Source organism: Triturus cristatus, chromosome 1_2 (assembly GCF_964204655.1).
Source record: "Triturus cristatus chromosome 1_2, aTriCri1.1, whole genome shotgun sequence".
Taxonomy (NCBI): Eukaryota; Metazoa; Chordata; class Amphibia; order Caudata; family Salamandridae; genus Triturus; species Triturus cristatus.
The window spans coordinates 439,084,349-439,099,764 of record NC_140580.1 but is presented as its reverse complement, the minus strand read 5'-3'; the positions used below and the strand labels follow the sequence as shown (position 1 = coordinate 439,099,764).

Genomic DNA, 15,416 nt, shown 5'->3' with positions numbered 1-15,416 from the left:
ACTCACTTTACTTACATTAAGAAGGATGGATGACGGAGTCAGCCTTGCTGGGATTTAAACTTATGACCTGCCAATCACCACTTCGTTCCAGCGATGAACGTTCAGGAAATTGAGGCATCTCCCGGGCTTCTCCGTCATGTCGAACAGTGCCATATCAGAACCCTAAAGTGGGTTGAAAACCTTAGTGCTTAGAATCAAGTAAAGAATGCTGCTTGAAGTATTAATGCAGGTATATAGTAACTACTTTTTCCAGTGCCTTACTTAAAATGACGAGGCCTGCTGTAGGTTGATAACTGCTTGAAATCTCTGGCTCCATCCTAAAACATTTCAGCAGGAGATTTTTTACTTTTTAGCTGCCTGAACGAAAGGTTAAAATATTGAAATATGTGGGGGAATAAATTTCATAAGGAGGCGAGTTGCCATCCAGGTAAATAGTCATGTTCCCAAGCTGCAGGTTTAACTTTCCTGAGAGCTATTTACTTCCTTTGTAGTTATGCAAGAACATATGGATTATGTGGAGGCCAGTCATTTCAAGAGGGAAGTAACCTGAAAAACAGTCAGGGTAGTTGCCTGTTCAGGGTGAGTTTAGCTTTTGTGTAAACACAAAGCCCAGAGTATATCTGGGGTGAGGGAACCAGAGGCACGTGGTACTGTGAGTCAGCAGCCTCCAACATAAATGTTTAAACATAACAGAGCTGCTCCCAGCAGGGTGATCTACGTGCAAATGTTTCTAGGTTAGTGAGTGTAGCTGTCTCACAAAAAGTGAAGAACTGGTCTCACACACCACCAAGTGTCATGCTTCATCATAGACCAGTCCTCGCCCTCTAAAAACTTGGTTTGGTAGAGGGTGGGCATACACTTGACGACAGGGATGCAATTCTAAACTAATTGGGGGCCCTTATAGAAAAAAGTGAGTTAAAAAGCCATTACAGTCATCAAGTTAATATAATATTGCTGGCATCTGTATGGTATTAAAACATAGGGTAATCGGTACCTTGGGGATGTTATTGTACCCCCACCGATATCAATAGGGTCGCCATGTTTCTGCCAGGTGGCCCAGTAGGGTCCGCGGCATTCATCAGGACCTAAGTGAAAGAACTGAGGGCTCCACTCTTACCAAACTGTGGTGAGAGGGTATCCACTGTGTGGGGTGACAGGATCACACTCCACTACAAAATGGCCTTTGTATCAAGTGCCTGTAAGAAAAACAACAGTTTGTGTGGTGAAACAAAGCACAAAGCATATAATTGAATTCACACTCTGCCTCATGCGCAGATAGCTAATTGTGAGTGGCTACAAGTGAAAAACTTAGTGTCAGTCATCTGTGACTACAACAAACCGGGAGGAGTGTACCTCCACATTGCTTACCCTAAAGATGGGACAGAGTGCCCCATAGGAGGGTGAGGGCAGGAGACCCCTTTTGGTCCAGCACTGAAAATGAAAAATGAGGAGAAATAACGACAATGTCTGGTATTAACAACGTGTTGGCAGTTGCTAAGTGGTACATATATGAAGTTCCATGATAACCAGGTTCAAAGTACCTGAAAAGGAAAAAACAACACATTCATTCACACATTCATACTCTTACTGATACGTGATCTCCGCTGCTGCACCTATGTTTGTGTTCCTCCTCTCCTCGATGTGGAAGGACTGAAGTGGCCTCTGGCTATATATAGTGTGTCGGCGCTGCTTAATTAGGGCCATTGGTGGGTTTAGCTTTTGCCACAGAGTTTTCTCTTTTGCTGAACTTTCTGATTGAAAATATTTTGTTTCCTGTGAGAAATGCACATTAGCATTGCCTCCGTCTGAGATTAGGAGTTTTTAGACTGTTTTAAAGGGTCCTTAGGTGAGTTGGGGGCAGTTCTTAGAGTCCCAGCTGGCAGCTTTGGTTTTTATCCGATTGGTATTTTCACAAGTGTCATTGAATGTTCTGTGTTTTTCTTTGTGTGAACAGGATTACGATTTCATGTTTTTAACTTTGCCACATGTCAGATTGAGACTGAATATGCTTTGTGGTCTTATGACTTCGACAAATTTAGCATAGTACAATTTAGCTCCTCGATCTGCAGCAAAGAAATCTTGAGGACTATTTCTTGAGAAGTTCAGCCAAAAGGTTGGAGATACTCCTGTGATCTTTCTAGGGGTTTTGGCACTTTGGTTAACTTGTAGTTTGTACCCAAAACTATAATCTGATACAAATGTAAAGAAATAACTATTGGCATGATCCGACTAAGAGGAAAGACAGCTTGCCCGTTTTATTGAGTAAGATATTTTACAAGAATAAGGTTTAACGTGTGAACCCCCCCCCCCCCCCCCCACCCCCCCCCAACCCCTCATGAGTTTGCGGGCGATGATTGTACCGTGCCAGCTGCCCCGTAGAATCTAAGCACTGTATATTATTAGAGCAGAACAATACATTTTTTTTTTAAACAAACTTTATTAAGATGTTTCATTAGAAGGAGCAATGAGTTACAAACTGCATTAATCACATTAATTACATATAGGGCAGAGGAGACATCGCAGGCGTCTTGCGCCAACCTGTAAATAGTGTAGTATTTTTATCAATACATTAATAAAATGTATCAGGTCGGCCTGAAAGGCCCCCAACCATGCACATTGCTATGTACTACGTAACCATCCTTCAAGATACTTTACCCACGGGGAGCGGTGCCCACCCAACATCCCCCCCCAACTCCCAATCCCACCCAGAACCCACCCACCATAACCAAACCATGCCGTAGCCGTAGAGCATTCCCCGTGGGGGGGGAAGGAGACCACTCCCTAAGCGTGCGGCAGGGGAAGGGAGGAGGCAGAACAGTGCAGTAAGAGGGGAGAACTAGATGAATGAAAATAAGTGGAGTAAGGAGGGGAGGCGTAAACCACCACCCACCGGGAAGTGGCTTCAATCATTCGGGATACTTCATCACCCAGTGCCAGGGGACAGGTTCCATCAATCACCAATCTTATCCGCTGACATGTACCCCGACTCATACAGGGGAACTCTGGGGATTGGTCCCTGCAGCCCCCTCCCCCATTTCACTTTTAAACAGCTCAGTCAAGTGTGCCCATTTAAGGGATATAGGACGCTTGCGCAGCCCCCGACTCTCCTCATGGTGCAGGGCCTCTCGCTCCACCACCGACCAGCGCAACACCTCCTCCCCCCAGGCCTCTACACGCGGTGGGGCACGAGACTTCCAACGCTGTGTTATCAGGCGCTTTGCTAGCATTAAAGTCAGATTGGCAAAACGACGCAACAGTTTCGCTTTAAGGGGGAGCGGTAAACGGCCCAATAAACAAGCCTCTGCTGCGTCCCAGGAGGGGCGCTCAGTGATTGTAATTAAGACTTGTGTTATCCTACCCCAGTATCCCCGCAGCGCCAGACAGAGCCACAGCATATGCATCAGGTCGGCATCCGGTGCCGGGCATCAAGGACAGGCCGCAACCGCTGTATTGTACATCTTACTTAGTGTATGGGGTGTAAGGTAAGCCCTGTGGAGGACAAACAATTGAATAGTTTTCAACCTGCAATTGCGGGACACTTTCTTAGGGTATTCCAGTATATAGGTCCACACTCTATCACTAAATGCCCGGGACAAATCTGTTTCCCACCGCAACCTGAGAGGAGCCAAGGAGATCTGTGTGTGTTCCCGGAGGCCCTGGTAAAGCCAACGAACCAGGAAACGTCCATGGCCCATTATGTGGAGGGAGCGCAGGAGGTGAAATGTTGAGGGTTCTACAGGTGTCGCCTGCCACTGTGCCCGAATATACCGGGAGATCGCCGCATGGAACAGAAACTGGGTATCGGGTACCGCGTTCACCCTCACAAAGTCCACGTGGGGCATCAAACTGCCTTCCTGAAAAAAGGCTCCTATTGTCTCCACCCCCTGTTGCGTCCAATTCCGTAATCGCTCGGCACTCAGAATTCCCTGCCTCGTGGGGAGGCCACACAGAGGTATATTGGGAGAATATGGATTTTGGATTTTAGCATACTTACATGCCCTTGTCAAATAATGAAGCGCTATCTTCAGTAGGGCCGGGGGATCCGATGGCCATGGGGCACCGGGGCACAACAACGACTGCAAGGTACCACGCGCTAGTTGGGTCGGGGTGTAGCCGATTTCAAACAGGTTTTTCCCGGACAGCCAGTAGGCCAACCACTGCAGCTGACCAGCAATGCAATATGCCATAAAGTCGGGTGCTCCCATACCGCCGGCGCCACTCGGGAGCTGCAGCTTAGCTAATGCTACCCTGTGCCTCCCTGGACCCCAGATCAGCGAGACCAGCAGGGTATCCAACTCTCGAAAGATCCAAGCAGGGTATACCACCGGGATGTTGACGAAATGGTAAAGCAGGAGAGGCAGCATCACCATCTTAGCTATCGCTACCCGCCCCGCGATGGTAAGAGGCAATGTATTCCAAAATGTAATTTGGGAACGTATGAAAGAGATTGTGCGTACCAGGTTGCCTGCTATGATATCTGGCACGGACCGAAATATATTAATCCCCAAGTACTTAAAAGTGACTGGTGCCACCCTGAAGGACAAAGGCCCAAAACGTAGCTCCGGAGCCGTGAGCGTGCCACTGAAGGAATAGGCTACGGACTTAGAAGCATTGAGGTGCAACCCGGAAACCTCCCCGAAGTGAAGAAAAAGATCCATCACTTCCCTCATGTCGGCCTGGAGATCACGAAAGTACAGCAGCATGTCGTCTGCGTAAAGCGAGATTGAAGGCAGGACAACCTCCATCTGAATGCCATGGGGGACCATGGCCCGCCTAAGGTTCTGGGCCAAAGGCTCAAGCGCCAAAATAAACAATATAGGCGATAATGGGCAACCCTGGCGCGTACCCCGAAAGATAGGGTAGGCCGAGGAGATAATCGAACCTGTCTTCGCCCTGGCCGTGGGGGCGGTGTAGAGCAGTTGAATCCAGGCACACAGTTCTGGGGGAACGCCCATTTTAGCCAACACTTCCAGCATATAAGACCAACTTAGAGTGTCGAAGGCCTGCGATATGTCCAAGGATAGACACCCTGCCCTCGGTGGTCGGAGTCCTGAGGCATGCAAGAGGGCGTGAAAGCGCCAAAGATTCAGCGATGTACTCCGCCGTGGGACAAAGCCGCATTGGTCTTTATGGATCAACCGCGAAAGAAGTGGGAGAAGGCGGTTAGCGAGGAGTTTACTAAGAATTTTATATTCTGTATTAAGGATCGATAGAGGCCGGTAGGATGACATATCTAAGGGATCTTTATCTGGCTTTAAGAGGGATGTGACGATCGCCTCCCGAGTGGTAGGGGGCAACCTCCCTTCTGCTAGTGATGTCATATAGAGTTGAAGTAGTTTGGGGATTAATAGAGGAGAGAAAGTGGAGTAAAATTCGATGGGTAGCCCGTCAGAGCCAGGGGTCTTCCCACGGGCTAAGGACTTAATAGCTACTCTGATCTCGGCCGGGGTAATCGGCGCTTTTAAGTCATGGATTTCTGCTGCAGACAGCACTGGTAAGTTCGCCTGCGCCAGAAACTCAGTCACAGCATCTGCGCCTGGCGTTGGATGCGCCCCATAGAGTGTCTCGTAATGGGTCAGAAACGCCAAGTTTATCCCAATTGAGTCTGGACTTGTCCGTGTTGTGCGGTATTAATAACCAGGATGGGAGTAGGGCAGGTTGGGGGGGCAATTAGCCGTGCTAATAATGTTCCCGCTCTGTCAGCCTCCGAGTGCGTGCGCTGGGTGTACGCCCTGTAATCTAATAAGCGAAGACGCTCTAGAACCTCCGCATACTTAATTCTGGCCGTCTGCAAGGATTCCTCGGCCTGCTCGTTCAGTTGGGCCGCTACTTCATGTTCCTGTAGCGCTGCCTCCAGGTCCGTTAGGTCCCGGATCACTTCCCTACGGGCCCCCACCAAGGAGCTCAGGGACACCCCCCGTATAGAGACCTTGAAAGCTTCCCATTCTAGGGAACGTGTCGAGGCAGTGCCTTCGTTAACAGTAAAGTATGTAGTGATCGCCTTTTGTAATGTATCACGGAAGACCTGGTATTCTAATTGAAGGGGTTGCATCCTCCAAGTCGGTATCGACGCTGGGGACCGGCCCCACTGAAGGCACAATTCAATAGGGTTGTGATCGGATAGGGTTTTGCCCAAATAAGTGCAGTGGGAGACAGCAGAGGACAAAGTCGGCGAGCCCAAGAAGTAATCCAGGCGTGTATGCAAGTGATGGGGGTAAGAATAAAAGGAGTACTCCCTAGCAGTCGGGTGTTGCGATCTCCAAAGATCTAGCAAATTCCAACCCCGTGCCCACTGACCCAAGGCCGCGGCACGGGTCCGCGCAGCAGTACCAGCCAATGGAGGGTGAGATCGATCTAGCTCAACATCAAAAACAGCATTCAAATCTCCACCAAGCAACCATGGACAATCACTCCAATCAGACAAGGCTACGGAAACCCGGGAGAGGAATTGTACATGATCTACATTAGGGGCGTACAAAGAGCCCAGCACTACGGGCGAGCAATCTAATAGGCCCCGCAACAACACATACCTACCCAGATCATCAATCCGGCTCTCTAACAAAGAAAAGGGGACTCCTGCCCGGAGCCATATTGCAGCCCCTCTAGAAAAGGCGGAGTATGCAGTGGCATAGAATTGACCCCTCCAACGTTTTTGCAATTTCAGGGACTCTGCATGGATCAGGTGAGTTTCTTGAAAACATACTATTTGAGCCTTACGGCGGTGCAACTGGGCCACTACACGGTGGCATTTCTGAATGGAGCCCATGCCCCTCACATTCCAGGAGATGAGGACATACGACCTTGGGACTGTCATCGTATCAGGAGAAAATCAGCCCTCCCCCCCCAGCCCGCCCCACCCCCATCCCCCCTCCTCTCAGACCGTGCAGAAAACCTATAAACAAAAACCTTGTTACCCAATACTGGGTCCAACGCCCCAACCGCGTCCGACTAAACTGTAAACGAATCATAACTACAGAACTAGTACTATCGCCTAGTGGAGGAAAAGGTTAACTTCACACTGAGTTATCTGTAGCGTGTACAAATCGTGGAAGTGCCCAAGACAGGGCAGGCCGGGGAACTACCCATACATGACCGGATTGTACAATATGGTCCAATGGCCCACTGAGGTGAGCAAAATGCATAGGAGATGCCTCAGACAAGCAGTGAGGGGGTGTTCACTCCCAAAGCGCGCCTCCGGAGAACAAACCCCGCAATAAAGAGCGGAAGTCCGAATGTCAGTCCGGGAGGCACTCTAGGGGGGTCTTTGCTTAGGTGAGTGGAATCCGAGGGAAATAGTGCCACGCTACCATCCGTGTCAGAGTCTAAGGAATTTCCTAAGGACGGACTAGTGCTGATCGGTGGCCGGGTGGAGCGAAAGGATGAGGCCGAGCACAGTGCCTCGCGTTGGCCCTCTCGGATTTGTTGCTGCGGCGAAACGCTGGAGGTCGTGCTCTGCATTAGCATAGTCTTTTTCCGCCTTCGTGGGGGTCTCTGCGATTGCGGCAGTGAAGAATCCAGCCGCCTAGCCGGGAGAACCTCCGGGAAGTTTCTGTCCAGCCAGTCCCTTGGCCGGGAAGAGTAGCGCAAAGGGGAGGCCCGCAGTTCGGATCCGTGCCTTCACCTCCATGAAGGAGAAGCGCTTTCGCTGGACTGCCTGCGTATAGTCCGGGAAGATGAGGACAGTGGCGTTGTCCACAAGTAGTGGACCACTGTCTCGGGCAGCCTGTAGTATGTGATCACGAACCCTATAATTGAGGATACGTGCAAAAATAGGGCAGGGGTTGGCTCCCGGCAGAGGTCGTCTCGCAGAGACGCGATGCGCCCTTTCCACAGTAAAGTGGGGGGAGAGACCGGTAGGGGCCACCACCATTCGCAGCCAGTTTTCAATGTGAGTCGTGGGGTTCGGGCCCTCCGGGTATCCCCTTATCCAGAGATTGTTGCGGCGTGCGCGCCCTTCCGCATCGTCAGCCCGCGTCTGTAGGGCATCGATCTGCTGGCGCATGAGGGTAAGCTGTTCGGTATGAGTCGGTACCTGGGATATCAAAGGCTCCACCGTTTGGCTCGTGTGCCGCATCTTGTCTGCCAGCTTCCTGTGGTCATCTTTCAGGAGGTTCAGGTCTACGGAGATCACTCCCAGCTGGCCTTCCAACGCCGAACGAGTGTCTCTGATCTCTTTGAGGATCACATCCAGTTTGTCCGGGGACGGAGTAGGTGAGCCCACTCTTGCTGATGGGCCTGGGCGTCCGTCAGCGCGGTCCGGGGGGTGTGACACAGAGCTCTCACCAGTCTGCCGCACAGGTACCCTGGGCCTGACCCTTCCCATTTCGTCGCCAAGGTGAAGAGGGAAGCAACAATCTGGAAAGGCCGGGCGTATTCTGGAGGATTCCTGCCCCAGGAACTTTGCCCTGCGATAGGCTGAAGGAAGAACAACACTCGGGGCTCCGATGCGTACCTCCGTATCTGCCCCCGGATCAGGCACAAGACCCCGCAAGGCGAGCAGGCTAACAAGTAGATACGGTATTCTGGCACTTAGGGAAATGTAAGGAAAGAGCCGCTCAGCATAAAGCCAGTCCATCAAGGGTCATCAAAGTCTTACAGGTATTAGGGCTCCACTATGGCACCACAGTCACTGCCCTCCCGCAGGCAGGGTTCCAGGCACCAACCACAGACGACCGCCCCAGCAAATAGCTCACCAATACAGGGCTGCCGGCCCACCACCGGTACGTGGCGCAAAGAAAGCCGTTCGTCCGAGGCCTGCCGCCGCCGGTGTCGTCTTCACGCGTTTCCTCCCTCAGCAGTACCACTCAGACCAGCATAGTCCTCCAAGTGGGGGTCCACCCACGGGACCCAGGGCCACTACGGTAGCCCCCACCGCAGCCAGTCGCCACCCGGCAGGTGTCTCGCCCCGGATACCTCCATTACCACCCGGGGGGGTCCCCCACCGCCAGCGGGCACCCAGCAGCCGCACCCGCCTGCGGGCAAGCAGCGGAGTCCGGGGGGACCCCCGGGGGCCACCCAGACACAGCAGTCCTCCGGAGGCAGCCCCCAGCCACCACGGGTCCCCACAGGGCCTCCGGCCCACCGCCACCGAACTGTGGCGCGAAGAGGCCCCCAGGACCAGAACACCACCAGGGCCGTCGCAGGATCCCGGTTCAGCATGCTGTCAGGGCACTCAGTGCGCTCGTGGGCATATCAGTCCAGGCGGTCAGGACAGGCTGAACGGTGCGCCCTCACAGGCTGAGGCCCCAGGGCGGGCGCAGGCACACCGGACACTCCAGCCGGCACCCAGGGAACCACCCCGGAGGATCAGCAGTGGATCGGCAGGCGGGCGCAGAGGAGGCAGTCCACAGGGGACCCAGGCCGCCCGGGTCCGATCGCCGGCCATCACTCACCAGGCCGCAGTCCGGGAGGTCAAGTGCGAGCCGCCGCCTCACGTCGGGGGGCCTCCGCTGCACTCCAGCTCCGCGGCCGCTGCTCGCCACCCCTTTGCCAGGCCCGGATTGGCGCGAAGCTGGTTACAGAGCCACAGCCAGCGGCGGCGACCCGTGCAGCAGTTGCGGGAACACCGGACCAACCCACAGGCCTCCAGAAGCAGCGCTCGGGGTTTAGACACTGCCCCAGCCCATGGAAAATCGGCAGATTGCAGGATAATGGTGCCCCCGGCCTGGAGCTCGTCTAACAGACGTCCGCCATCTTCGGCTGCTAGCCACGCCCCCCAGAGCAGAACAATACATAATCTTTAATAACGCATCAGTGATATATGATCTTTAATTAGCGTATCAGCTTATATATACAGATATGGCATCATGGGTTCCGTTGATGTCATATTGCAATGTAACTTATTTCAATGAGGAATACTTGGCTCACATTTGGGGGTCGGCTCAAGCAGCGGGATTAAAATGTAATACAGGTAAGAAACTAAAGAGTATAAAAGGACCAAACCAAGTTATTTTTTCATAAGAATGTAACAATTAAAATGGCACAAAAATTAAGGCAATCTGATGCAGAGATAAAAAGTTGTAACAAACTGAGCCCGTTTTGGATAAAATCATCTCTTCAGCCTTAGCAAGTAGTTCTTTTCTCATAATGATCACTAAGGGCAGTAGTGCCTTAATGTTTGGCACTAAAACTTGTATTTAAAAAGGAAAATTGTCTCCTCTCATGCGTCGGAATTTACTAACATTTGCAAACATTAAATGATCTTGCTTTATCTTCTTTATGCTCTTTATTTCGATTAGCATCAGCAATCATAAAAATACAGTAAAACATCCAGGTCAGTGTCAGAATTGTTTTATTGATTCATCAGACATCAGCCCAGTGTTTCCAGTTGCAGGCCCTCCCCACTGCTCCAGTGTAGGTGCTCAGCAAAATGTCTAGTGTCCCGTTGCAACTGGTCCTCTGTGTTTACTTCAGCTGTTGCAGCTTAATCTGTTCATAGAACACATTGTACTCTGCAGACACACACAAGAGGGTCCACAGAGGAGGCACGAGAAATGTCCTTTTGTAACTGCCCCAGTGTGTTCCTTTCAGCAGGGCATCTCCTTTATTTATGAACCCCAGGAGTCAAGACCGAGCTTAAATGCAGCTAGCAGGGAATGCATATTTTCTTCATCTGTTCAAAACGGTTCTTTTCTGAGAGTGGGTCCGATATAAATCTGCAACCAAAAAAAAAAAAATATATATATATATATATTTTTGTTTTTGTTTTGTTGCAGATTTATATAGCACGAACTCAACCCAAAGGTATTGGAGCGCTTTACATGAGCACCAGTTACGTTACACAAGGACACATTCATTTTTTTGGTAGGCACGGGAGATTAAGTGATTTGCCAGAATCACAGGATGTGGAGTCGACCCCGCGGCTCGAACCTTGGTTTCCCAGCTCCAAGGTCAGCAGTCTAGCCGTAAGACCACATCCTCTCCCCTATATATAAGATATGTATTTTAAAAGACAAATACAGCTATTTGTGATGAATCCTAAGTTAATAGGGCCAGTGTTCCGAACATTGCCCCCCTGGCCTCTATTTTGCAGCAGTGTGATCATGTTCCTGTTGTAGCGATATGTTATCAAGTGAAATGCCATCTCTTAGTCTTTTTTCATCACACAAACTGTCATGATTCAGCTTCTACTCAATTGAGCTGAGCTCTCCACTCACAGTAAGATGACCTAGTTACTCCAGCCAAGCAGCAAATGAAATCTGCGTTGCCAGTTCCCATCTACACTAGAATTCCAAGGGAATTTGGCTCCAGATGTTTGTATTTGTTCCCTTACTTTAAAGAAGAAGAGTGTTATTGGGGATTTTCACAGGACAATGTATCCTAGAGGCTAATCTTCCCTCGCCATCCATCCTATTGTGTAGGTGCTACTGTTCTTCAAGTACATGCCTTGTACTGTCAAAAGAAAAGTGAATGAAAGGTGTTGTCTTTAGTTAAGCTCTGCAGCTGAATTTATGTAGATTAAATATTACCAAAACCCATTGCATTGTGTCTATATGCATACAAATTTGATTTATCAAAGCGATAAGTACTACAACTTAAGCCTGAAACTGTTGCCCTTTCTAACGGAAGTAATATAATAGCAGACCTCACAACTATAGAAGTTAAAAGCACCAGAAGTTCAGTGCAAGAGCATTAAGGGAACACAGAAAAAATGTGAATTTCCTCCTTTTGTTGTTGCAATTTTCTTTTAGGAGCAGATTGATTACCCATGAGTGTAGATTGATGTTCTGGTTAATGGTGATCGTGTTGCTCTTTCTGTGGTTAGTGTGGCAAAATGAGATTAGTCCGTGCTTTTGCTTACATTTTCCACTGGTAGTGGTATCGTACTCCATTTGGTACTATTGCACTCCACTTGGATTGCGCAAGTAATCCTTGTGTGTTGATTTTGCAACACTATCTTGTTTAAGCAGGAACTCTTACACCAGAGGCCCTTAGCACTAGCTATTGCTGAAATGTGACCTCACGTCTTGTAGGTCTCTTCTGTGACACTATACTACATACAACAATTGGGTCTGTGGGCAGGGTTATTTTATGAGGAGGAATTTTGAAGCTTTCTACAGGCTTTGGATCTCTCCATGCCTTTTTGTTTTAATGTTGGGATCTTGATGTCCAACTGGGGTTACACTGTATCTCAAAGGACTTTGGTTTGCCTGTCGTTTGTCTTAGTTCCATAGCACTAGGCCTGGGCCAGAACAGCAGCACCCACTAAAACTCAACAAATTCACCACGCAGAAGCATTCTGAATTCCAAAAACATATGAAGTGGAAGTTGCTGATTTGTACAATAAACTGAATGGTTTCGGATTAAGTGGTGACCTCTATGGCCAGGCTTTTGTGCTCTGGTAGCTGCCATGGGTTATTTGAGATACCGTGCAGAGGCTTAGTTGAGACTTGGAGTGTGCCAAAAACAATAGCTCTTATCAAGAGGAGCCAGGAGAATGAATGGCATTTTATAGTTGGTGTCGTGAGACTGTGTGCGCTAGGACCCTTGCAGGTCTGGATGGACTCTTCAGAGGAAATACGTAACTTACTGGGCGGTGTTAAGGTGTGGTTATTAATGGTTATGACGTAATCAGAGAGCAGTGTGTGAGTGTATGCTGAGGAATTAAGAGGTGCAATCCAGAGCTCCGTGTGTGGCATATTCATTTGCATGCCCCCGGGCTGGGGAGGAGCCTGCAGTTGGCACCAAATTATGTTTGAACATCTTCTCTTTCATCGACTCGTATGGGCAGCTGCACTGTAGCTGAGGCAGTCTCTGCCATACACGCATGAAGTCGAACATTTCCCACAAAGGACACACTGGACTAAAACACTTTAACCATCCGCACTCTGTCATCTAATGCTTTAGCGTCCGATCTTTCACCCACTTCATATCACGGCAAGGCTCTCACGCATATCAAAACACTATCCAACTAGCCACATGGCATACACACACTGTGCTATCCATAGCTGCAGCACTTTTAATGGGCAGGTTCTGTCCGTTACTGAGTACCCGCACTTCTGTAATTTGACAGGAAGAGTACCTGCTCTTCTCAGTACTGGTGCCATACGTTTAATGGGAGAGTACCAGCACTTCTCAGTACTGGTGCCATACATTTAATGGGAGAGTACCAGCACTTCTCAGTACTGGTGCCACACGTTTAATGGGAGAGTACCAGCACTTCTCGGGAGCAAACATGTACTGTGCATTGTGAGTGACTACACTTCTTTACATTTCTAATTAAAGTACTGCATACCACTTAATCGCCGTATGAAGCGCTATATCAATGTATAAAGTACAGTACTATACTCCCTTTCCTTAATGATTAAACGCTGAAGCATTAGCGCGTTGTGCAGTGTCCATGGTAGTGTGCACAAAGCAATATATTGATCACTGACTGTGGTAGCTTGCTTGCAGGACATGCATCCCTCCTCTCCCTCGTTGCCGCACTTCTAGTGCTTCAGGGATCTGTGATTACCAGCAGTCTTATAACAGTCACGAGGCATAATGATTTTTTACAAATACACACTGCCAACGGGGCTGTGTTACTTAACTTTAATCCATAACCCTAAGCAGGAGGAATTTAATCAAATGAAACAATAATACCCGGCTGTTCTATTTTTTATTTTAAGGAGATTGTGCGTTCAACGACATGACAGAAAAACAGAGCAGTTCGGCGTTAGGATTAGAAGCGTCGCACTCCGTTTACTGTTTGTATAAATTCAAGTAGTAGCAAGGGTGGGAAGGAAGGGCAGCGAGTATAGCTCTCAGAATAAGACAGAGTGCTTTCCTAGAACAGACTACTGAAAAAGAACATATTCAGTTTGTTTCAGATTACAACGGACAGGATAACTTCTTACAGCGAGTAGGAAAAGACGGTTTAAATAACACAGAAAAGGAGGCCACCGTGAACAACATTTTGCAAACTATTCGCAGCTGTAACCGTAGCTTAGAATCCGAAGATGGGGAAGAAATCCCGTCAGATGGCAGCAACTCCAGAAAGAACTCGTTGAAGGAGAGGAACCGCCACCAGTAAGTTTAGAAAATAATCTGCTTTTGTGTGCTTTTTTGTGTCTTAATGTACCAACGAATCTGGAATAGTGACCATATGTACATGTGGTTTAAAAGAATAAATGATTTCAGAATGATCATTGTTGATGCATATGTAATCTGGTGGAAACCACATGGATATTGTTTCATTGCAGACTTCATAGTGCAGTGCTGCTTCTTTCGGTGATTAATGGGTTTATCATGTCTTGAGTAGAATTTAGACTAAATATATTTACAGTGTAATGATAACCAACCGTTATCCTACGATCAATACATGTACAACCGGTTGATGCATTGAAATGTGCAGCATTTTCATTTGTAGTTGTCATATGATGGAAGTTGGTTGGGTTTTGGGTAATACGGGGGAGAGGTTCGGGTAAATTTCCTCATGGTCTCCGTCAGCTAGAACCGATATTACAGAATGTAGGGTTCTGTATGTGATGCATCGCAGTCTACTCTTCGAGTCTCACCAGGGAAGTGGTCTGGTTCAGCTGGGACTCAGCTCGATGCGTGTATGCTGGGGTGCGTGTCTGAGATGTGTTTGTAAGCTGACAGTCTTACTCAAGGAATACATCTCCGGGGAGGAGCCTTTGGGGTAACCTGATTTACACAACTGTGGCCCCGGGCTCCTCCTCTTTGGGGCTTCGTTCTGCACACAGGATGGGGAAACACTAACTTTACCTTCCATTGGCTACTATCTCTTTCCCTACCTATTGGCTTTAAGTATTATTCTGGTACTGCATGTAGCAAGAAAGAATGCTTCAGGTATGTGGCCTGGCCTGCTCTCTCTCCAAGTATGCTTCAAATTTGAGGAAGAATTGCTACAGTCAAGTACAATCTATGTAATTTGAATATGTGGTATGAACTCTTACTCAAACTCTGCTCTTGTCTGCATTCCTCCTGGTGAATATTTTATGAGCTGCTATAGCCTGCTCTTTGAATTTATGGGCTGAGTAGCTCTGTTGTTTCCTCTCACTGTTCATTGTGCCCAAGCTTTCCCAACCATGAATCGTTTCATTTACATGCCATGTACAAATTTGGTCAAGGGGTTGCAGCCAATCACCAACAAATGTGACGGCTTCTTTTGGATCTCAATGCAGAGTTTTTAGGAGAGGTGGAGAACAACACAAAAGGGTGGACAGTACTGTCGGGGGGGGGGGGGTGTATGACAAAAAAAAGAAAACCTGAGGAGACTCATTCAACGGAAAGAGAGTACGGAAAGGTAGTTCAAAAGTGGCACATGGAGGCCCACAATATTGAGGGAACTACTCTTGTGGAACACATTGGGAGTATCAATGGCCTTACACATTACGGTAAGAAAGAAAATTATAGGTTGGGGTGGAGGTAGTCCACCACAAGTAATAAAGCCACAAACCTGTTTAGTTAGG

General features: G+C 48.8%; 1 protein-coding gene across 7 annotated transcripts in view; it reads left to right on the top strand.

The window, feature by feature from the left end:
• The window catches only part of PLCE1 (phospholipase C epsilon 1), a 932,976-nt gene that overhangs the window by 473,729 nt on the left and 443,831 nt on the right, over positions 1–15,416 (top strand). For all 7 annotated transcript variants that reach the window (XM_085605968.1, XM_085605952.1, XM_085605960.1 and 4 more), the window contains exon 6: positions 13,802–14,010. In XM_085605968.1, coding sequence (XP_085462094.1) covers positions 13,802–14,010 — 209 coding nt within the window. The remainder of the gene's footprint in view (positions 1–13,801; positions 14,011–15,416) is intronic.